The sequence below is a fragment of the Psammomys obesus genome, unplaced genomic scaffold (genome assembly GCF_907164565.1).
Source record: "Psammomys obesus unplaced genomic scaffold, mPsaObe1.curated_primary_1811, whole genome shotgun sequence".
NCBI classification, from domain to species: domain Eukaryota; kingdom Metazoa; phylum Chordata; class Mammalia; order Rodentia; family Muridae; genus Psammomys; species Psammomys obesus.
This window is the reverse complement of record NW_026596101.1, coordinates 7483322-7507171: the sequence shown is the minus strand read 5'-3', so window position 1 is coordinate 7507171 and position 23850 is coordinate 7483322. Positions and strand designations below refer to the sequence as shown.

Sequence of the window (23850 nt, the reverse complement as noted above, 5' to 3'; positions counted from 1 at the left end):
TCTGTTTTGTTTTTCTTTTTCTTCCTCCTCGATAATAGAGCATAAGTATTCTGCTCAGAGGTGATTTGTAAATTGCTTTATAAAGGAGTCTTCAGTTTCTACTCAGATTGACTAGGGTGTTTTGTCATTTATCACGTTACTCAAAGAACCAAGGCACCAATTAAACACCCGGATTCAGGAAAGGGTTCGTACATTGCTGTCTTCTTTAGGTTGCAGGGTTAAAGAGAACTGGAGAACAGTGTCCTCCACAACCTCCCTCCTCCGTCTGCAATGCCTGCCATGCAAGGGTCAGTTCTGATCCCTCAGTGTTCCTTCCATGCTGATTTTTTAGGGCAGCCTCTCTGTGCTTTCAAGTGAGCCACCTTATTTTTGATGCTTACGGTTTGTGAGGAATAGAGCCACTGTTGAAGACAGGCAGAGCTGGGAGGGCATCACCCAAAGGCAGACTTCAACGGGCAACTATGTGCCGAATGAGGCTGAGTTATATATACAGGTTGGCCCTGCTCGGCTGAAATAAGGTATCTGCTGCCAAAGAGGCAGGTGATCCTAAGTCCTTTTCGGGGGACATTCTTTCAGATTCAGGGTCCATGGAATTTGTACCTATTAATAGCCATAATAAAACCATGTGAAAAAGAAAGGGTGCATAGATTTCTCAAGGACCTCCATAGGCATCCATCTCATGTTCCCATTCGACTCCCCAACAGAATGGATTATTCCATTAAGTAACACTGGGAGAAAAGTGCAAATTTGGTGCATGTGCTTTTTGTGTGTGGGCGGAGGGATTCATGTGTGTATGTGTGTGTGCATGTGTGTGTGGGGGGGGGGTCATGTTACAATGTAGCAGTGGCCAAGTAGTGACACACTCCTGTAATCCTAACATTCAGGAGGCTGAGACAAAAGTGCAGTTCCAGGGTAGCCCAGGCTTCACAGCATAACACTATTTCAGAAAAACAAACAAACAAACCCAAGAAATAAGAATAAACTATAGAATGTAATGACCCAATGGAGTATAATAATTAGAAAATGAATCCAGTTTTCTTTACTTAAAGATGAATTGGTCTCTAAAGCTAAATATATATTTTAAGCAATGCCTTGCCCCCAACATTAAGTATTTTATTTGTGTATTTACTCAGATTTTTCTCATTGTGCATTCGATGTGTAAAAAGTCATTGTTTTAAGTGGCATGGTTGATTCTGTTGTTTTTTTGTTTTGTTTTGTTTTGTTTTGTTTTTGTTGTAAGTAATGTAAAACTTGAGCTTTTAAATGGCATCTGCTCTCCAATTAGAGTTGGCTGTCTTTTAAGTTTTAATGTTTGGTGGTGTATTTTATTTTTACTTCTTTCTTCTCATGTGTTTATGCATGTTCTCATATGCATGGATGCATGTTTGTACAAGCACACATACGTGTATATGTGTGTTGAGGCTCAAGGTTGATGTTGGGAATTTCTTTTAATTGCCCTCCAACTTATTACCTGAGGCAGGGTCTCTCAGGGGAACCCAGAGCCTGCTGATATGGCTAGTCTGTCTAGTCACCTTGCTTGAGGGATCTTTGTATCTGCGTGTTGGAATTAGTGCAGCTGCTGACTGACCTGACATTGTGTAGTTTCTGGGGATCCAAATGTTAGTCTTTACACTAGTGGAGCAAGCACATTAGCAGATAAACCATCTCTCTAACCCCTGGGGATGAGTTTTGACCATTTATATGTTAAATAAAATTCAAACTAAATAGCCTTCCCTTCTTTTTCTTTCCTAGCACAAAGGAAAAATTACAATGACTGGCTATGAACCATGATGAGATAGGATGGAAAGCTCTCTGGGCTGATGAGTCCATGGGCCCAGAATGTAGGATACAAAATGGTCATGGATAGATGCAGCATGATGCAGAGGATGTAACCAGCAGGGTTAAGGGATTAATAGTAAGCACAATGGTACAAAAAGAAACTCAAGACAATAAAGAATTATTTGCAGAATAAGATATATTTAAGATTATAACTGTTTATATGTGTGTACTCTTGCATGTATTGTGCTGTGTGTGTGTGTGTCTGTGTAAGATGATGTCTATAACAATGAGCATATTTATAAAATGAGTATCCTATCTGGGTTTCTCAAAAACATAGTCAACTAAGAAGACACCAGGGTTCCTTGGAGAAGTGATTGACTCTAGGGATATAGAAAAGAGAAATGTCAGATAAGCCTGGAGCTGGGGAATCACTAGGCAAGCGCTTGCTGTGAAGGCAGGAGGACATGATTTCAATCTCCAGCACACATGGAAGAGAGAAACGCTGGGCATGGCTACATGTATATGTGCCTGCTGTAACCCAGCATAACCTACCTGGAAAATGATGAGCATTAAGAGCCTCTCTCTCTCTGACACACACACACACACACACACACACACACACAGAGAGAGAGAGAGAGAGAGAGAGAGAGAGAGAGAGAGAGGTCTAGAACATCTTTTTGGGTAAAAATGTAAGGAAATACTGACAAGGACAGAGACTCCAACCTCAGAAGACTCCCACTGGCCAAAGTGGAAAATTTTTAAGCATTAAAATAATGTCAGTAACAGCCTATGAACTGTTGAAGTCATGAGTTGTTGTCAGTATCTGCAAGTAAATAAACACATCAGAAAGGCAAGAATGGGCTTCACTAGAGTAGAATGTCACCTGGTGTATATGCATAGAAAGGTGATCACAAAGGGCCATTTGACAGCCATCACAGCAGTAATTAATTCATGCGGGAATTTTCTGTGTAAACTCAGAATACCTTCCCAGAAGCTGCCCACCAGCCAAAGCCACAGCAGGCAAATGGTGTAAGGTGGAGAAGCCGGGCAGACACCATTGTGCGGTGGGTACCGACGGAAGGAGGAAATCAGCAGTGTTGCAACAGACCCTGTCTAGCATGACTGGACATCAGCGTCACTTTGTACCCATTTCTGATGGTTGTTTCATCCATTTGAACATCTCTCTAAATGGAGATTCATGGTTTTCCCAGGAAACCCATTTTCCCGGTAGAAAGATCCAATGATTAGAAAGCCCTTCCTTATTGCGGGACTAAAATGGTCCTGTTGCTTTCTCCTTTCTACTGTGGGCAAATACAAAACAGGCAACTAAGCTTCTCCTTGAAAACCCTTCATGGATTTAAGAATTACTGTCTTAATTCACCTCTCTTAATTCTTCTTGCTTGTACTCAACACTCTCGGTGACTTTTGCTGTTTAATGCATTGGATCCTTCGGTAGCCTGTGTGTAATAACCTGTCACTGAGTCCAAAGGTCGGTCGTGGTTAGCTATGTCCTGGCTAATGCGAACTACAGCTGAACTATTTCCTCCCTAACCTGGAATAACACGTGCAGCCTGAGACTGCGTTAGCTCTTTTGGCAGTTACATGGACACCTCATTCTGAAACAGTCGTCTTCTCTTGGGGCACTGCCCACCCTGCAGCGCAGACCGAGTGTGCTAGATTTTCAAAGTGCGCCCACTTGCTATTATCCCGGTCAGATTTCATTCTAGAGTAAAAGAAAAAAGCTCGGGTCCCTCAGAACCTTGACTTCCATCTAATATTTAGGACATCCTTTATGATATATCTGATAAAGAATTGATAAATTAGTTTATCCAGCATGGAGTTTATTTTTATTGAAAAATAGGGGTGAACTACAGAGTGTTGAAGATTACCCACCAGCATGAGACATACATCAGCAGCCTTTGCTGTGGCATTTAACTCTTATTAAAAGCAGTTCTCTGTCCATTTTCCCTGGAGTCATTAAAAGTAAACCAGCCATTAGCTCTTTGGCAAGTTCAAGCCTTTAAAGAATCTCATATATTCTTTAACCCCTTCCTAAAAAAATAAACAATAGTTTAAAAACAGAAGACACAATCTTGCCATCACAGTTAGGAAATTTGATAACAAATGATTCATGATGAGGAAACACACACACACACACACACACACAAACACTGAAACTCACATACATGTGCACACACATATACACACACACATTCGTGCACACACACACATAGGTATACACTCACATATATTCACACTCACATACATACACTCACACATTCACACAACAAAAATACACACTCACACATACTCACGCATGCACACACCCACATGTGCACATGCTTACACATGGACACACACACACTCGTGTACACACACATGTCCATACTCGTGTGCACATACATGCACACATGTGCACACACACTCACACACATAAACACACAGACACTCAACACATACACATGCTCACACATACTCGCACATACACACTCATACACACTCACTTCATTGATAGGCACCAAGTGGATATCTTAGCACTGTGGTTGAAATGAGAAGAAACTGTAACACAAAATGAAAGATGTGATGTTCAGAGAGCAACGTCAGCAGTAGAATCATTGTGTGTGAGGAGATGGCTGATGGGTAAATGGTTTGCCACGCAAACATGAGAACCTAAATTCAGATATCAGAAAACCTGTATGTGGGGTATCTGTAGTTCCAGAACTCCTACCATGTGACCGTGTGGAGAGAGAAGGAACCCCAGAGGCTCATAGGCCGGCTAGGCAGGTGGACAAAGATGAACAACAAAGAGACCCTGTCTCGAACAAAGTAGAAAGCAGGGACCAACATACAAAGTTGTCTTGTTATCTCTGCACGTGCATGAGGTATGTGTAGGCCTGTGCTCACTCACATGAACATTTTTTAATGGAATTATTATCCCATGGGCTGAAAGTACTTTTGAAGTTAGTATTTGCCTTTATTTCTACCACGTGTAATCATATGTGTGTGTGTCTTTCTACCACATGTAATCGTGTGTGTGTGTGTGTGTACATAGAGAGAAGGAGAGAGACAGGGGTGGCATCATTCTAAAGCTTTGCATGTCATGGAACTCACCATGTAGACCAACCACCTGGCCTTGAACTCACAGAGATTCACCTGCCTCTGCCTCCTGAGTGCTAAGATTAAGGAGAGTACCACCATGCCCAGCCTTTTCTATACTATTGTTTTTAAATCTAGATTCTATACACAAGAGAAACATGTGGATAACTATCTTTATAAGGCTGGCTTATGTCACTTAACAGGATAATCTCTGGTTTCATCCAAATCTCTTCAAATGATGTAATTTTGTCCTGTGTTTATTGCCAATCAAAACTCTATACTACATTGTATTTATTCTTTACCCATTCATCTGCTGGTGAACAACTAGGCTGACTTCACAATCTGGCTGTTATGGGTGGTACTCCAAATAAACATGGCTAAGTAGGTATCTCTGCTGTGTGACTAAAACCACTTGTTCTATAAACATTATCATTAATTCAGAAGGCCCTTTTACCTATCATCAAAACAACACATAAATGGCTTGGATGTGTATTATCTTGCATACATCTATTTGTTTATCTGATTATTTAATTGTCTAATGATTAACTTTTCCTTGTGGTCATTAAACTCTTTAAAACAGATCAGTTGGTTTATGTAGAAAACATTGCAGGAGATAAAATAATTTCTATAAACTCTTAGTAGCTTAGGCAGTTAGTAAACAAGTATCAGTTAGCATCAGTGTTTTAGAGTCCTGGATTCATCGCTCTCCATGTTGGAAATGGGAAACTACCACAGAAAGGAGGATCTAGAGTGTTGTTGGGCCTACTTACTGTTGTCACTTAATTGCAACCAGATTCAAACAGCGTCTTGAGTTCTAATTGCCTCTGAGAGCTCTGTGCACAGAACAATGGTGAGAGCGACTTGTCAAAACAGAAGTCATAAATACAGGTCCTTCGTGATCTTGATGAATTAAAACCAAAGGGAGGGAGACAGTTTGTTTTCGCAAGAAGCCATCTGTTTATTTGTGTACAGCAGTTTCAAATTCAAAGAAATTAATCAAGTAAAAGCATCAGAAGTCATAACACAGTAAACAAGAGTGCTGAAGAAGCAAACACTGATAAAACCAAGGACCTAATGAGGTTTTCCAGCTCCGGAGTTTAATCTTCCCTAGTCCCTGGGAGACCTCTCTGGTATGTGGACATGCATGACTTACTTTGCATTGATTGTTGCTACTTCAGAGCTCAGAGCATGAATTGGCAACAAGCACTAAATTAATGAATTAGCTGTTGTCAGTACTACAACTTGGCCAGCATGATCCTTTATGTGAGAAACCCCACTGGTCCTTGGTTAACAGGCATTAGAGTTTCACTAATAAAAATCTGTCCCAGATCCCTGAATGTGCTGGGGATGTGATTAGGTGCTTACAAGGTATGGGAAGCCATGGGTTCAATTTCTAACACAAAATGAGAGAAGTTATACAAAGGAAACAATATAATTTCAAATGCATGTAGATTTTGGAATATGTGCAGACTCCTTGCTGATGACCCAAATGTCAGGGAATGATAGTTTTAAGGACTTCAACCTGGACACTTGAGCCTTCTAAGTCTGGTGTGTACTCTTACCACTAGAGGAAGCATTTAAGGAAACCCTATGTGTTATCTACTTGTAACAATAAGTTCATTTCTTTTACGGTACTATTTGTATCCTATGGCAGAAACTCTTAAAATCCTTTCTGCACTTAAATATCTTCAGTTGACTGCACATAATAAAGAGTGTGAATTGTTGTCTTATGCCCTTAGGCTTGAGGGCTGAAAGACTTGTGCATGTTCTCAGCTACATGAAGGAAAGCAGGATAGTAAAACCCACAGTTTACTAACCTCTTTTGGTCATCAATATTCTTGTCTATTAGACAGAGATAATAATGGTATCTCTTAGGAGTAAGTGAAATGAATCATGTAGAGGGCTTAACAGTGCTAAGGGCCTTAGGAATGATTCTTATCACTCTATTAGCCTCCTCCATAGATAATGAAATTTTTAAACACACACTTATATGTGTACCAGTATATTGCACAAAGCCAGCACAGGTCTAAGCCAGGCATGGTCCTAGCAGAAAGTGGAGAGCAGACATGGGTTCCCACCTCTAACTAAAAACTTATTTGCAAATGATACCTTCTGTCAAATGGAAAATCAATTTTCTCCAATGGAGGATATCAACACTACAGCAGGACCCGTGGCCAGGAGTAGCTGGCCATCACAAAACAAACTCCGTGTTTTGTTTTGTTTTTGTGGACTTTTCCATTTCATTGTACTTTGTTTACACAGTTTGTGTCTTGTTGGTCCTTTGCTTGTTTGTTTGGATTTTTGTTTTGGTGCTTTGGTGGACTTGCTTGTTTGATTTTTATTTTTTATTTAGAAAGAAAGAGAGAAAGAACATAAAGCTGAGTGGATAGGGAGGCAGGAAAGTTCTGGAAGGAGTTGGCGGGAAAAAAAACCATAATCAAAATATAGTGTATAAATTTTAAAAACATAAACATGTATATTAAAACAAAGAAAACTCACATTATACCCCATAAATATATACAATTATTGACTCATGGGAAGGAGTCTCCCATGAAATATGACTTCCTACCACAGATTGTAATTCAAGCAGTACTTTTGATAAACAGGTATATGTCTCACAGGCTAAAACAGAGTCCTTTGAATATGGACAATATTTAATTTATGCTCTGTTTGTTGCCTTTCTTGATGGTGGTAGTTTTGATTTAATCTTGTTTGCAATTATTACTTTGTTTTACTGTGAGGATTTTTGAGAAGTGTGACTGAATTGAGATTCCATTTACTAGGCATGGACATGGCCACTATGTGGAGGTCATATTGCTTGCGACCGTTGTACCCTCTGATAGCATTTATGAAACCATGTAGCATTGTAAAGAACTATTGTGGGTTGAGAGTTGACAAACTTGTGCTAAGCAAGCTTGATCCATCCTAGTTAAAACAAACAAACCAACCAACCGACAAACAAAATATGTAAATGGTAACATTGGAAACGAATACTCCTTTACAAATGTTTATTTTAATATTGTAGGCATGTCTGTGTAGGTGTGGACAGATGTAGCAGATACCCCTGGAGGTAGAATTACAAAGGGTTGTAACCTGTCTGATAAGGATGTTAGAACAAACTTAGGTCCTCTGGAAGAGAACACGCTCCTAAGCACTGAGCCATCGCTTCAGCTTGAAACTAGTCTTTTTTATTTTGGAGAAGCAATGTACAGAATTCACCTTCTTCATGCCATTCATTACCATTGTGCTTATATTTGTAATAAAATTCCATAAGATGTCTACTAATTTCAAAGTGACAAGCTATAAATTACATAGATTATGAAATAGGTCGATAAAGATATAAGCAAACACATATAAGTTGGAAGATACGAGTTGGAAGGAATGCCTTGCTGTGTCTCCACTCTGTGTAAGAAATAAATCATTAGAGGAGGAGAAAGCAATAGTCTCAGTTCAACCTTAGAAAGACAGGGACAGACCACTAGTTTGAGAGGTTGGTGCTCCCAACCCTGAGGCTCAGCAGAAAGGGGTCAGGAAAGCACTGTGCAGGAGCTAAGAATTAATTTTTGTTGTGAAGTGTAGGGAGTCAGGAGGATCTGGTGAAGCCAGGCCCAGAAACTGCCTTAAAGAAACAAAACAAAACAAACAAAAAAAAAATACCCTGTAATGTGGGACATTAAGTCAAATTACCTGTTTTTTTGTGACCTGTCTCCAGAATATGTGACACGGGTTAGCTACTTTCTGAATCACATGGGCAGCAGCTCTCTTGAAGCCCTGAACATGATTTAAGGCCCTGGTTTTGGGGGAGAGGGGAGGGAGGTTTCCTTTACCATGTTTACAGTGATATAAAACAAAACAACTGGAAAAAAAAAAAAAACCAATAAGTCTAAAGATGGAGGGAAATTCTACATAAATGAAAACAATAGTTTCACTACTTCTCAGTTCTCTGCTTACATCAAGGAAAAAACAGAAGTTTTATATGGATATGGTTTGATTTTGCTTTGTGTGGAAATTTTTTGCTTCCACTCATTACTGTCTTTGAATTTTCCTCTCATTTTTCTACACTACAACACTAGTCACCTTTACAACAACAAAAACAAACAAACAAACAAAAGTCAAGCAAGCTTCAAATTACATGGATTTAGCCGGGCTCTGTGGTGAATGCCTGTAATCTCAGCACTGAGGGAGGCAGAGGCAGGAGGATCTCTGTGAGTTCGAGGCCAGCCTGTTTTACAAAGCAAGTCCAGAACAGCAAAGGCTACACAGAGAAACCCTGTCTTGAAAAAAAAAAAAATTACCTGGATTTTTCTGCTTATGTGTACATAAACTGATGGCATGACTGCTGTGTGATACGGTGAAAGGGAAGATTTTTATTTTAGGCATGGGAAAGAGAACCACTAGAGGCATCTTGAAGAGTTCAGAACAAAGAGAGAAAATGGTAAACTAAGTATGGCCAGGAGACAGGAACTGAGAGAACCAGGAGCAGAGAGAGGGGGAGGAGGGAGACACAGAGAAGACAAAGACACAGAGAAGACAAAGACAGTGAAGACAAGGGAGAGGGAGCAGAGCAGAAGTAACAGAGTTAAAAGAAGACTGAGTAGCTGGGGGAGGGAAGCCCATGAGCTAGAACAGTTTCAAGTAGAGGCGGGGCTAGCATGAACTCTGAAATGAGGAACAGGTACTTGTGATAGTGAGGAAACCTGGAGGCCAGCATGCACTTTGATATGCTAACGGACACCACAAATAGCCATTATTCCCTTCTGCCAGTGATAAAGAGCTCCTTTTGGTGGTGGAGGGGGTAAGGGCGAGGAAACTGGCTTTACAAGTTGAGAAATGCTGGCTGTTGTCTAATCTCCAGAACAGAGGAGTTGCCTTTGGAACTGAGAGTATGGAACAGAGATACAGATGTTAGTGAGACTGGGAAGATACACAAACCTTTTAAAAAAACAGGATCTTTCAGAGTAGTCTGCCATCCAGTGGGCCCTTGTGTGCTTGTCTACAGAGATCTCACCTCATGGCTTCTGGGCAGAATTCTATTGCTCTGTGAAAGGCACATAGCTAACAGCTTCATCTTTTTATATTGAAAATAACCTTCTGTCTAAATCTGGGCCTCTTGGCTAACTGAAACTGGGTGATCTCAGCTTTAGAAAGATTACCAAACCAACTACTTTTCTTCTGTTGTATGTTCTGTGGGGTTCTAAACTATGTTGCCACACAAACTCACAAACTGTGTTGTTGTTGTTTGTTTGTTTGTTTGTTTGTTTGTTTGGAGGAAGTTTGATGGTACTGGAGATGGAATTTGGGGCTTTACACATGCGTGCAAGGAGAGTGCTTTACTGCTGAGCTGCATTCACAGCCCTTGTTGTCTCCTTTCAAATTCCAGACCCAACAAAGGTGATGGTTCCCCCTTCCAGCATGGATGTCACTGTGGGAGAAAGCATTGTTCTTCCCTGCCAGGTGACACATGATCACTCCCTGGACATTGTGTTTACTTGGTTGTTTAATGGGCACTTGATAGACTTTGACAAAGATGGAGACCATTTTGAAAGAGTCGGAGGGGTAAGTATTAATGTCATACTATCTACAGGAAACAGCCTACCAAAAGTTCTACAATCTAACCCAAATTAATTTGTTTAGGTTAACTTAGAAACCAATGTGAAGTCATTGTTGAAGCATCTTATTTCGCAGAATTCTTGGTTAATTTCCGCATCGTTTGTTAAATGATGTCATACATAGATAGCAAACCTGGTGTCAGGTTAGTTAATTCCACTGTGTGTAAAGAAGGAAACTGAGGCTCATAGGAGTTCCATGAAGTGCTTTTTCTCCATATCTACTAAATAAAAGGACTCAGCTTTGAACTTAGCCCAAGCTCTCCACACATATCATAAAATATACCACTAAATAGTTAATAAAATATCTTAAGGATAGTTTCCTTATATACTTTTAGGCTGTTATTGTATCTCTCTGTGCTCCTATGGGAGACTCATCATCATGAAATTGTCGCTTCCTTTCTTGATTCTGCAAATACACTGAGGCGGTTTATCATTTCCATGGAGTCTGAATCCAAATGCTTCAATTTTTGAAATGCCTTATTTTTCAGGACAATATATATATTATTATTAAATATGTGCCAAGAGATAGTTATATCTATAAGCAATTTGTGTCCAACGGGGGCTATGATTTGAAAGACCCTACTCTCCCTCAGCTGCCGTAGAAATATGATTTAATGATTTGCCTATCTCATCCCATGTGTACTCTTTTAAGTGGATTATAAATGCCCTGAAGCTAACAACTCCTTCTGTAAGATATATTGGGAATATGTTTTTGACCTAACTATTGTAATAATTGTGCCCATAACATGCATGCTTAGTTTGTTACAGTTTGAGCTGCAGAACACATCCCCCAAGGATATCTGCATGATGTATCCACTTGGATACACAGGAGAGAAGTCAATTTATTACACTAGTGGAAGTCTCTGCTCATTAGGGATTCTCTCTTGGAATATTGGTTGAGTAAGATTGGATGACATTGCCGTCATTAACCATTCTGGACCATTCATGTAGCCCAGTTTAGTGAGAGAGAGTCTACTTCATTGAAATATTGATGATATCAAATACTTCAAAGTCTAAAAATATATACCTAGACCCATACATGTTACACACACAAACACAAATACAAAAAGTTTAAAATTCTAATAGCTGTGTTCTCTGAAAGAAGGGTGATAATGTTAATTATAACAACAGCAGTATACCTTGAGAATACCAGTATACTCTTTATCAACTAAACTGGATAGTTGATTTTCACATTAAAACCAACTTTGTGGGCAAAGTCAACAAAAAAAGTGCAATCTCTGAGAATTTCATAAGCAGTAACTAATTAGCATGGATTGATGATTAATGACTGAAAAGATCCCTGGCCAATCAAACCTAATAGCCATTATGCACCATTTGAACTGAGATGCAGGAAAAAAAAAGTCTTAATGGAGCAAAGAATCCAGGTTGCTTTTCAAGGCACATACCTGTAACCCCAGCATTCCAGAAACAGAAGCAAAGGGGTCTGAGTTTGAAACAACCTTGGGCTACATATTGAGGTATAGGCTATCCTGGTTTTAGTAGAAAGACCTTGTATCAAATTAAAAAAAAAATCAAGCATTAAAAACCAAAATAATTGCTTTCATTTGCTTTTCTTACAAGAAATACCTTCCTCCTTTGTGCAACTAGTATTGTCACCAGGATCAACAATCCCCTATTGCTACAAACAAATAGAGGGAAGCAGTCACCAGTGTCAACCATGGTGACACTTTTAGTATTTCATAGTTGAGGAGGAAACCAGGTGTCATTCTAAACTTAGACCCACTTAAATTGGTGCTTCCCAAATCAGCATAATGAAAGAATAGTGAACAGATTCATCCTATTGAGTTTTTAGGAAAGTTGTTTTGTTGTTCTCCTCTGCTCTCAAGTGCTCTTTCATAAATGGAACAGAGACCACAGTTGGAGTAGGAATTAAATACTCTGCTACTCTTTTATCCTGTTTGGTAAGAACATTAAATGTAGATGTCAGTAGCCCTTTGATCTGGATATTTCTAAGGGAAAGAACAGCCTCATTCTGTGAGACTCTTACTTCAATCCTTTAATTTTTTTTGTTTGATTTGAAAGCTATAAATCTCACTAAACTTTTAGAGTAGCTAGAACACAAGTTTTAGTTGCAGAACTATGGGAATTGTGTTAGTAGGTTGCTATTTGCTGAAGTAGGCTAGAGTAAGTTTCTTTGATACTCATCCCCTAGTAAATAGAATGAATCACTGAGATAGGGTAAAAAATATTTCCTTAATGCCAATATAGCTTCCACCTTAAAATCAACATAGCTCCTACTTAAAATCAATATGGCTTCTACCTTAAAGTCAATATGGCTTCCATTTCAAAGTAAATATGTCTTCCACCTTAAAATCAACTATTTCCCACCCTTCTGCAAACATTTCCATTATAAGGCTTAGTTTCTATTTAAATCTCTCTTAACATGTGAACTATCTCAGCTTCATAATGCTGATTCCTTTTACTTGCAAGGCACCTATTCATGTATCAATCATCTTATTATTATATATTAGCTCCCCAATCCTCACAGAAACCCTATGAAATAGATGAGTAATTATTTTCCCATTTTTTATATACTGAGATGTGATCAGTATATAGTGGAAAAAGATGAGAATAAAAGTGTTATAAATAAGTAAGAACACAAGTATTATAAATAAAATAACTTTCAGATAAAAAGAATCCATCTTAGCTCTTCTGGAATTAGATTTAAGGTCTTTGACATGATTATTTCACAAAGAAAATTGATCACAGCTATCAATAAGACAAGTTTAAATTTTCTCTGTGCTTCATAGTCTGTGAAAGGATTTCACATAGATATCCAGTCTCATTTGATTCTCACAACATCGCACAGTAGGGAGGGCATCCTTCTTTGAAAGGTCAATAAACTGAGAGGCAGACAGATTAAGAGACTTAGATGAAATCACACAGCAGAGATGAGCCCCAAACAACTAAGTCTCCCAACTGTGGCTTTGCCTCCAAGACATACTCCTGTCTCTTTTCTTCTAATCCTTGTGGCAATGATTGGCACTCCTAACTTTTGCCTTGTCCCCGGGAAATGTGAGTGTGACCTGTTTTACTGAAACAAATGAAGAAGCTGAGGACTTGTTTTCCCAGAGTAGGAGTAGTTCTTCCCTGGAGTAAGGTATCTGTAATTATCAAAAATAAAAAGGGTTGGAGCTGGGATATGGCTGAGTTGGTAAAGTGCCAGTCTGCTGAGCACAGGACCTAAATTCAAACCCCAGAACTCATATAAGACTCAGGCACGTTGGCACATGCTTGGAATCCCAGTGCTTAGGAGACAGAGACAGGCAGATTCCCTGGGCTGGTTTGCCAGCCAGCCTCATCTACTTGGCAAGTTTTAGGCCAGTAAGAGACCCTGTGTCAAATGACAATGTAGACAATGACACCTGAGGTTGTACTCTTCTCCCCATGTACCTACAACATACGTGCACCATCCTATATACAAACATGTATACATATGTATACATACATACACACAGAAAACAACAGAGATTGGAACTGACTGTCCTTTACTGTGTACATGGCTTATAGAAAGTTGCCTAGCCTCTTTGTGTTAGAGTTTTCTCTTCTGTAAATAAGATAACAAGAGTACCTGCCCTATAGAACATGTAAGAATTAAGTCTGTCAACATAACTAAGGCACTGGCAAGGTCCTGGTTACATACAAAAATCCTACAAAGAGTCACTCATTATCAGTACTCTTTGGAGAAATAGCAACTTCAAAGTCTGTGTCAACTTCAGAAAGAAGAGAAGCATGTCTAGTCTAACCCACGCAGTGGTCACTTCCTAATTCTCCAAGCTTCTCAGTATCCAAGGAGTGAAACCAAACTCTAAGGTGGGACAGTCTAGTATTTATGAAAAGTGATTTTCTGGTGAACAGTGTAGAAATGGTTGTGGGGCATATAGGCATACATACTAGGATATAATTAGTCCCATTCATCTGCTAATCAAACACGCATTTGGCATTTGGAAAACAAATTAGCACTATTCCACACTGGATGATTCAAGATTTCCTTAGAGAGCCTGGCCTTCATAATCCTTTAATTCAAACCCGAGAGCAATCAAAATGCTGGCTGCGAGACAGGATTTTCTGCAGAAAAGTGCAGATGCCTCTAAATGTAGGTGTGCCTCCTTTTTCCAAATATAGAATCTGAAAGTCTCAGGATGCTAGTGCAGGCAATAGGCTGAGAGGATGCTGAAGGGGACCCATAAGGCTCTATCAAAAGCCACATTGTGTAACGTTGAGTGATGCCAGCAGGAGTAACGGACGGATCCAGACACCTGAGCTCCTGTGGAAGATAACCCCTTAGAAAACACTGGTTTTCTTATCTCTCCGGCTGGCTCACATAGTTTTAATAGCCATAGCTTGCATCACTAATGTTTTCATCAGCCGGTGTAAAATAAATCCATTAGTCATAGTGTCCTTCATGTGATAATGATATTTAGGGCTCATTAAAAAGTAATTGTATCCACTTTCCTCTACTTTATCAGCAGGATTCAGCTGGTGATTTGATGATCCGAAACATCCAACTGAAGCATGCTGGGAAATATGTCTGCATGGTCCAAACAAGTGTGGACAAACTCTCGGCTGCTGCAGACCTGATTGTAAGAGGTACTACTAGACTTTCGTTTTTGTTTCTTATGGCTTGCTTTTTATTCTTTCAATATTTCTATGGTATGTCCTCTACCATAGCAACATACAGCCTCAATGGTTCTGAATTCTGTTAAAGCTGCATCAGCTAACCATGGTACACAGAGGTTAACAGTTTATAAATGTTTCCTGAACATGTACTTTTCATAATAGATAACCAGAAAGTTCACTGAGGGGAACAGTTCTCATACTGAAAAGAACTCCCAGTGAGTGTCCCATGTATGACTACTGAGTTGATATGTTGTTCTAGAGTAACGTTCAATCGGTTTAAAAAGTGATTCAACTGGCCATTTTGTGTTTCATCTGGACTGAACAACATTAGTGTTTTAGGCTAATGGCATAACATTAGGGGCTTAAGAAAACTCATTTTCCCCCTAAAATTAGTAGGGCCATGTTTGCCACCCTGGAGGCAGTAGGACCTGGGAGAATGGAGCTGGTAAATGTGTCAGGCTGAAGGTCTCAAACAATAGCCAACTTTATTCAGAGCATCACACAACTCACACTCTGAGGGTTGAGGAAAGGTCACCTGAGTAAAGTTCTCATGGGTTCAAGCCATGTACCATCACAAGCACAAGCCACACATGTAGAAACGTGTTTCCATGGAGACATATAAACATTTAATTGAGTAACACCAGTAAGCAGTAATGAGCAAGCAGAAGTAAACTCATTCCTATGCTCTGCGCCTGGGAGGAGCATGCAAACACATTCCAAGGACAACATTGTGTTCTGAGGAAGCTAGGGTCACAAGGCTCCTTTCTTGTTTTCCTAGAGTTTTTGTTCTCACAAGAACTCAGCATTCTCCTAACACAAACACAACTCCACTCCTGGACCATGTTCTAAGAGAGCTGCCTTAATTTTAAAATCTGACTTGATAAGGAAACCCTAACTCACTTGGAATGCAGTGAGGAGCAGGGCATTTCATACAGAACATTGACCTTGGGGATACTTTTAGTACTGTGCTGACATGAACTAAGCTAAGCCTTGCAGCTATGGCTGCACTAAATGAGTCCACCAGCTGGAGAAAATTCCAGGCTTCAAATCCATTTATGAAAGAAATTTAGGGTTTTTAAGTTGTTTTGTTTGTTTTTGTTTGTTTGGGTTTTTTTTTTATTGTTTTGTTTTGTTTTTTTAAGAGAAGCTTCCTTCAAACTTACAGTCTTCTTGCCACAGCCTCCATGCTGGAATTACAGACATGTGCCACCATGCCCAACCAACAGCAAAAAAGAAAAGGGGAGTTGCCATTTTTTCTCGGGAATGGGTATTTTATTTACCTGAATCTATGTGCCATGTATGCATGCAGTACTCACAGAGACCAGAAGAGGATGGTAGATCCCCAGCAACTAGGGTAACAGATGGTTGTGAGCCACCATAAAGATGCTGAGATGAGAACTGGGGTACTGCACAAGAGCAGCCAGTGTTCTTGCCTGAGCTATCTTTAAACCATCAAATAAATAAACAAACAAACAAACAAATCAGGCTGAAGGTATGATGTGGCATGTGCCTAGCATGCACTGAAGCCTTGGGCTCCTCACCCAACTCTGCTAAACAAAGAAGCAAACAACCAGAGGCCAACCCAGAGCATCAACATAATCACACACCTCCAACCATTAACCAGAATTTCTAACTGTTGGGAATGGGAAATTCTGGCCAGCCACCTGAGCCTAAAACATAAGTCCTAGCTCAGGATTGGAGGCAGAGTGAATCCGAGTGCACAGGCAATAAAGTATTTTCAGAATCAATAGAAAATAATACTGTATGGCACAGGGCAGATCTGAGGGTGAAACGCACAGGAATTAGCAACTTAATTGTCAAAAGAGGTTAAAGATGAATTTCATTCCCATTATGACTACCTTAGTTACCTGTTAATTGCCACAAAAAAAAAAAGTGGTCCATGAAGATAAAGGCCATACTATCCTACCAAAATCAATCTACAGATTAAATCCAATTCCCATCAAAATACCAACACAATTTTTTATAGACCTTGAAAGAAAAATCCTTAATTTCATATGGAAAACAAAAATTCCAGATTAGCTAAAACAATCCTATACAATAAAAGCTCTTCTGGAGGTATCACCATCCCAGATGTCAAGCTATACTATAGAGCACCAGTAATAAAACCAGCATGGTATTGACATAGAAACAGACTGGTGGACCAAAGGAATCAAATAGAAGACCCAGAAATAAACCCACACACCTACAGAAAATTAATTTTTGACAAAAAAAGCCAAACCCATATAATGGAAAAAAAGACAGCATCTTTAACAACTGTTGCTGGTCTTATTAGATGTCTACATGTAGAAAAATGAAAATAGAGCCATATTTACCACCCTGCACAAAATTAAAGTCCAAGTGGATCAAAGACCTCAACATAAAGCCAACACACTAAATCTGTTAGAAGAAAAAGTGAGGAAAAGCCTTGGCCTCTTTGGCACAGGAGACAACTTCCTGAACAGAACACCAACAGCACAGGCTCTAAGATCAACAATCAATAAATGGGACCTCATGAAACTGAAAAGCTTCTGTAAAGTAAAGGAGACTGTCATCAGAACAAAACAACAGCCTACAGATTAGGAAAGGCTCCTCACCAACCCTATCTCTGACAGAGGGCTAATATCTAGTATATATAAAGAACTGAAGAAGTTAAATACCAACACACCAATTAAAACATGGGGTACAGAACTAAAGAGAGAATTCTCAACAAGGAATATCGAGTGGCAGAGAAACTCTTAAAGAAATGCCCAACATCCTTAGGCATTCAGGAAATGCAAATCAAAATGACCTTGAGATTTCATCTTACACCCATCAGAATGGCTTGTACAACCACTTTAGAAATCAATCTGGTGCTTCCTCAGAAAATTAGGAATAGCGCTACCTCAAGATCTAGCTATACCACTCCTAGGCATATACCCAAAAGATGCCCCACCATTCAATAAGGACATTTGCTCAACCATGTTCATAGCAGCTCTATTTGTAGTAGCCAAAATCTGGAAATAACCTAGATGTCCCTCAGTGGAGGAATGGATAAAGAAAGTGTGGTACATGTACACAATGGAATAGAACTAAGCAATTAAAAGCAAGGAAAACATGAAATTTTCAGGCAAAGGGTGGGAACTAGAAAAGATCATCCTGAGTGAGGTAACTTAGAAACAGAAAAACACAAATGATATATATTCACTTCTAAGTGGATATTAGCCATATAATATAGGCTAAATATATTAAAGTCTATAGCCCTAAAGAAACTAGACAACAAGGAGGACCCTAGGGAAGATGTTTAATCCTCACTCAGAAGGGCAAACAGAAGAGACATCGGGAGCAGGAGAAGACAAGGAACAGGACAGCAGACTTCCACGGAGGACCTCTGATGATGCTACCCACCAGGGTATTGAAGGGGATACTGAGATTCATTGCCAAACTTTGGGCAGAGTGCTGGAATCCTTATGGAAGAAGAGGGAGATATAAAGACCTGGAGGGGACAGGAACTCCACAAGGAGAACGACAGAGCCAAAATACCTGGGCCCAGGGGGCCCTGCAGAGACTGATCCTCCAACTAAGGACCAGGCATAGAGGGGACCTAGACCCTCTGTTCAAAGGAAGCCCATTGGCTGCTCAGTTTCCAGGTGGGTTCCCTAGTAAGGGGTACAGGAGCTGTCTCTGACATGAATACAGTGGCAGGCTCTCTGATCACCCCTCCCTGAGGTGTGCAGCCTTGCCAGGCCACAAAGGAAGATGATGCAGTCATCCCTGATGAGACTTAATAGGCTAGGGTCAAATAGAAGGGGAGGATGTCCTTCCCTATCAGAGGACTAGGGAAAGGGCATAGGGGAAAAAGAGGGAGAGTAGGTAGGACTGGGAGAATACAAGGGAGGGAACTGCAGCAGGGATAGAAAGTGAATAAATTGTAGTAAATAAATATATAAATAAAAATACATAAAAAGATAAAGGCCGTATAAAATATTAAAAATTATATTTTCAACGTAGGTAGCTCTGCCCACAGAATAACTTATAGAAATGTGCTAATTTCCATTTTAAAAACACACCAGAGCTGACGTGTTCTCCCCATAGGGACAAAAGAATTCTGCTGCTGGTAATTTATCCTCTATTTAATTAGGATAATGTTCAGATCAGCAGTTTAAAAACCAATAAATTAGACTAATAAATATTTAAATCAGTAGCACTTGAAGTTCTTAAATGATATTGTATACTTCATTTCACAGAAAATAGCACTGGATACCAAGAGGAATTTGCAAATGCAGTCTAAAAGAAAGTGTAGCCCAATCAGTTAATAAGGCCAATAAATTAATATGACACTTAAAGCCATAGCCTTTCATTTTATCTCCTCCTGCTCTGTCCTTGCATCTTTGATGCACATTGCAGTGGGGAGACAGAAAAGCACTTAACTGCCCTTAAGAGCTTTTTGTAGCTTCGTTAGATGTACAGATTTTAGTATGTTTATCCTATATTATATGTCTAATACACACTTATATGTGAATGTGTACCCTGTGTGTCTTTCTGCTTCTGGGATACCTCATTCAGGATGATCTTTTCTAGTTCCCACCATTTGCCTGCAAATTTCATGATTTCCTTGTTTTTAATTGCTGAGTAGTATTCCACTGTGTAAATGTACCACAATTTCTGTATCCATTCCTCTGTTAAGGGACCTAGGTAAGACACTCAATCCTCATTCAGAAAGGCAAACTGAATAGAGATCGGAAGAGGGAGAATACAGGAAACAAGACAGGAGCCTACCACAGACCCTGTTGTTGTTTTGCCCCCTAGTTGTTTTCCATCCCACTGTGTATGACTCTACCCAGCAGGGTATCAGAGCAAATGTTGAGACTCAGCCAAACTTTGGGCAGAGTGCAGTGAATCATATGAAAAAAGAGGGAGATAGAAAGACCTGGAGCCGACTGGAGCTCCACAAGGAGAACAACAGAACCAAAAAATCTTGGCCCAGGGGTTTTTTCTGGGACTGATATTCCAACCAAGGACTATTGATGGAAACAACCTAGAACCCTGCACAGACATAGCCCATGGCAGCTCAGTGTTCAAGTGGGTACCCTAGTAAGGGGAACAGGGGCTATCTCTGACATGAACTCAGTGGCTGGCTCTTTGAACACCTCCTCCTGAGGGGGAAGCAGCCTCACCAGTCCACAGAGGAAAACAATGCAGCTAGTCCTAATGAGACCTGATAGGCTAGGGTCAGATGGAAGGAGAAGAGGACTAGGGGAGGGACATGGGAGGAGAAAAGGGAGGCAGGGTGGGACTGGGAGGGCATGAGGGAGAGGGCTACAGCTGGGATACAAAGTGAAAAATTGTAATAACTAATTTTTTTTTAAAAAAAAAAAGAAAGAAAATAAAAGATTAAACTCACATTCCCTTTGGGGGGAAAAAAGAGCTTTATGTATTTGGAACGAGTGCTGGTTTGTATGTTGACTCTGGAACCTTTAATTCTCTGTTGCCTGCTTTGCTTAATCTGCAACCATCTCATGGCCACTAGCAAGGCCTCCCTTTCCTGAGCAAGAAGCAGACACCAGCATCAAAATAGTTATACGTGTGGTGTGACAAAAAACATCTTACACTGTGCTCAGCGGACATTTTTGTTGTTTTGAAAGATGGGTCCAGTTTCCCTAAAACAAAGTATACCCTCACCAAGAGCACAGCTATGCACTAGTGGGGTTGGGTGACAGAAAGATGAAGAATGAGAGAAGCCCTGAAAACACCTTCCTCCCTCCAGCGACAGGCCCATGGCACCCCTTCATTTTCTTTCTACACAGTGGCCACAAAGGGGCTCAGATACTTCTTATTGATTTAATTCTTTGAGCAGTTGAAAGGCAACACTTTTCTGTCTGTGGGAGATTCTAAAGGCTCCCGAACAACATTCATAAAGAATAAGGATAGAAATACTAGAAGGAGAAAGCTGGCCAGATACAAAGGGGGCATATATTGTCTTCTGGGCTTTACCTGGTTATTAGGAGTGAAGACCAAAGGTTACCTCAGGTCTGTCTAGGTGGCATTAGACTGCCGTGCCGAAATGTCACCATGGAAAATTAATCAGTTCCAACACACACATTTGCAGACGTTTTATTCAGGAGCAGGGGTAGGAGGAAGACAAGATAAATTTAGCCTCACCTTTGAATCTAAAAAAGTGATTTTTAAAGAAGCAGATAGAATACAGGGTGTAGCATAAAAGTGAAGGGGTGAATTTTAGAACAAAATCTTACCTCAGGAATTCCCCTTAACTTTTCACCACTCTGTGAAAGGTGTCCTTTTTACCTTGTCCCTGTGGCACAGACAGGAATCTTTTGAGAACCCATTTGATTGCTAAATTGGGGGGGGGGGGGCAACCTCTTAGGAATATATCCTTACGTCTGTCCAATAAGTATGGAGTTTGTCACCCTGTCCTCTCATCCTCACCTTCTATTCCAAGGTGATCATTTGTCATTTAAGCTACACTTTTAAAAAATGCATTTAACTGTCTAGTCACAGCTTCTAATCCTGGCAACCAGGAATATTCTGGGCCTTTACTCTGACCCTGTTGTTGTTTTACCCCCTAGTTGTTTTCCATCCCACTGTGTATGATCTCCGGACCTTCATTTAGGTGTGATTTCTTCCCTTCTCAATGGTTTAGGTACCTAGAAGTAGAGAAGAAATAACCATCAAGAGTATAAGTAGAAAAATATAGGTATGACTCATAGAAACTGCTCCAGAGGGACGTTAAACTCCAGCTCAGTTTTGGAATTACTAGGAAGAGGAGGATGGTTCTATGACACTTGAGAACTGGCCATTTTCATAGATGTCCCTTTGCATGTAAGCACATCTAGCTGCTTGATGCAGGGAAGTCGGCCAACGGTGCCCCAAAATTCTCTCCTAATATCAAGACGTTCCATTATAACACTTTGTCTGTTTGTGGGTTTTCCCCTATATTCTGTGAGTCTGTAAGGAAGGGCCATGTGTCAGTTCATTGCTATGATTTCAAAAAGAAAATTATGGCATGGATATGTACGTAGTTAAATGATTGAGTAACCTGTACCCAATATAAGTGAGTAGATCATATACTTGAACATTTGAGTACGCTGTCCAATTCTGAATATTGCTCTTACCCAGGCCCTCCAGGTCCTCCTGAGGCTGTGACAATAGATGAAATCACAGATACCACTGCCCAGCTGTCGTGGAGACCTGGACCTGATAACCACAGCCCCGTCACCATGTATGTCATCCAAGCAAGAACTCCATTCTCCGTGGGCTGGCAAGCAGTCAGTACAGGTATCAGATTGAATGCCTAGTGCTGGTGTCCATCAGAGACTTCTAGAGTGAAGTGTGAATGGGCAACATCTCGGTCAGCACAGCTGCAAATGATTTATTGTATCTTTGTCTCTCAGACACCCTTCAACTCTACTACGATTTCTTTAATGTTTTCCTCCACACTAATTTACATTAGTGTCATGGACCTAAGCCATAGTATCTATGAAATGACTGGTATGCTATGTTGGGTATTTTTATTTTCTTTATGAGCTTGAAATTATTTATAAAAATAAAATGCATTGATCTGTGTATTATGTAAAGTCACCTCCATATCTCAGTGTTCCACATTGGAAAGTAGTGGAAAATGCGAGACCATAATCACGGTCTTTGCAAGGTTTGCGGACAGCTGTCTGGAATATAATACCTGAGAAATATCTGAAGTCTTTTGTCTTGCTGCCTCCGCCAGCACACATACTAATGTGGAGATGAAGAGGCATGAAATGTTTTAATCAGTTTCACAAACTCTAGTCTGTGCTTTTCCTTTTTCTGCTCTTATATGCAGCTAGTTTGTCATTTTGACAAATACTTGGGAGAAACAGTTTAAGAGGGATAAAGATTTCTTTTGGCCCACACTTTTAGAGGTTTTGGTCAAAGATTGGCTGCCTTGGGCTGGAAGCCATGCAGAACGTCATGCTGGCAGGAACTTGGTTTCTGGGGAACAGAGACAGCAAGGCACCAAAGACAGGATACCTTTCAAAAGAGTACCCCATTGACATATCACCTCCAGCTAGACTCACCTCTTAAGATTTGGTCACTCCCCAAGCAAGTTCCAGTAGACTAGGACCATTATTTCATCACATGACCCTTTGATGGAGATTTCAAGTTCAAACCATAACACTGCTGTTGCTATAAGTAATAGCACACCATTTTTATAGTGAAATAATTCTCACACTCTTTGTTACAGCAGTTCATTCAAGTCAGACATCAGTTACTGATACCATAAGGCACAAAGTCTTCAAGGGTGAAAGCTGTTTCATTATTTTATTCTCAGTTCACATATTTTTTGCATTTACTATATAATGCCAGGTCTAGCTATAATTCTTACAGCTATTCTAACAGTAAAGTAAAATTATTATATTTAAGCTAAAAGGTTGTTACTGAGCCTTTTTAACAGGAGGAGAAAATTCACTTCTACAGAGATTTGTTGGTTAGCATATTAAAGATAATGATTATTTTTCTTATATTCTTGAATCCACAGAAAGTCAGCATTTACTGTAAGAAAACCACTTCTGAGATGTGATAAACTAAAGGAATCGGGGATGGGGAGAGTGTGATGTGCTCAAAATACATTGTCTGACAGTCACGAAGAATTAATTCAAGTATTATATTATATTATATTATATTATATTTATTATATTTATTATATTTATTATATTATATTATATTATATTATATTATATTATATTATATTATA

The 23850-nt window shown here is 39.8% G+C and overlaps 1 protein-coding gene across 3 annotated transcripts in view; it reads left to right on the top strand.

Annotated features, from left to right (window-relative positions):
• LOC129692233 (contactin-4) overlaps nt 1-23850 on the top strand; it is a 1033094-nt gene that overhangs the window by 989954 nt on the left and 19290 nt on the right. For 2 of the 3 annotated variants that reach the window (XM_055628514.1, XM_055628515.1), the window contains 3 exons: nt 10256-10431; nt 14975-15095; nt 22239-22397. In XM_055628514.1, the coding sequence (XP_055484489.1) occupies nt 10256-10431; nt 14975-15095; nt 22239-22397 (456 nt within the window). The remainder of the gene's footprint in view (nt 1-10255; nt 10432-14974; nt 15096-22238; nt 22398-23850) is intronic. The other variant, XM_055628516.1, reaches the window with a different exon arrangement.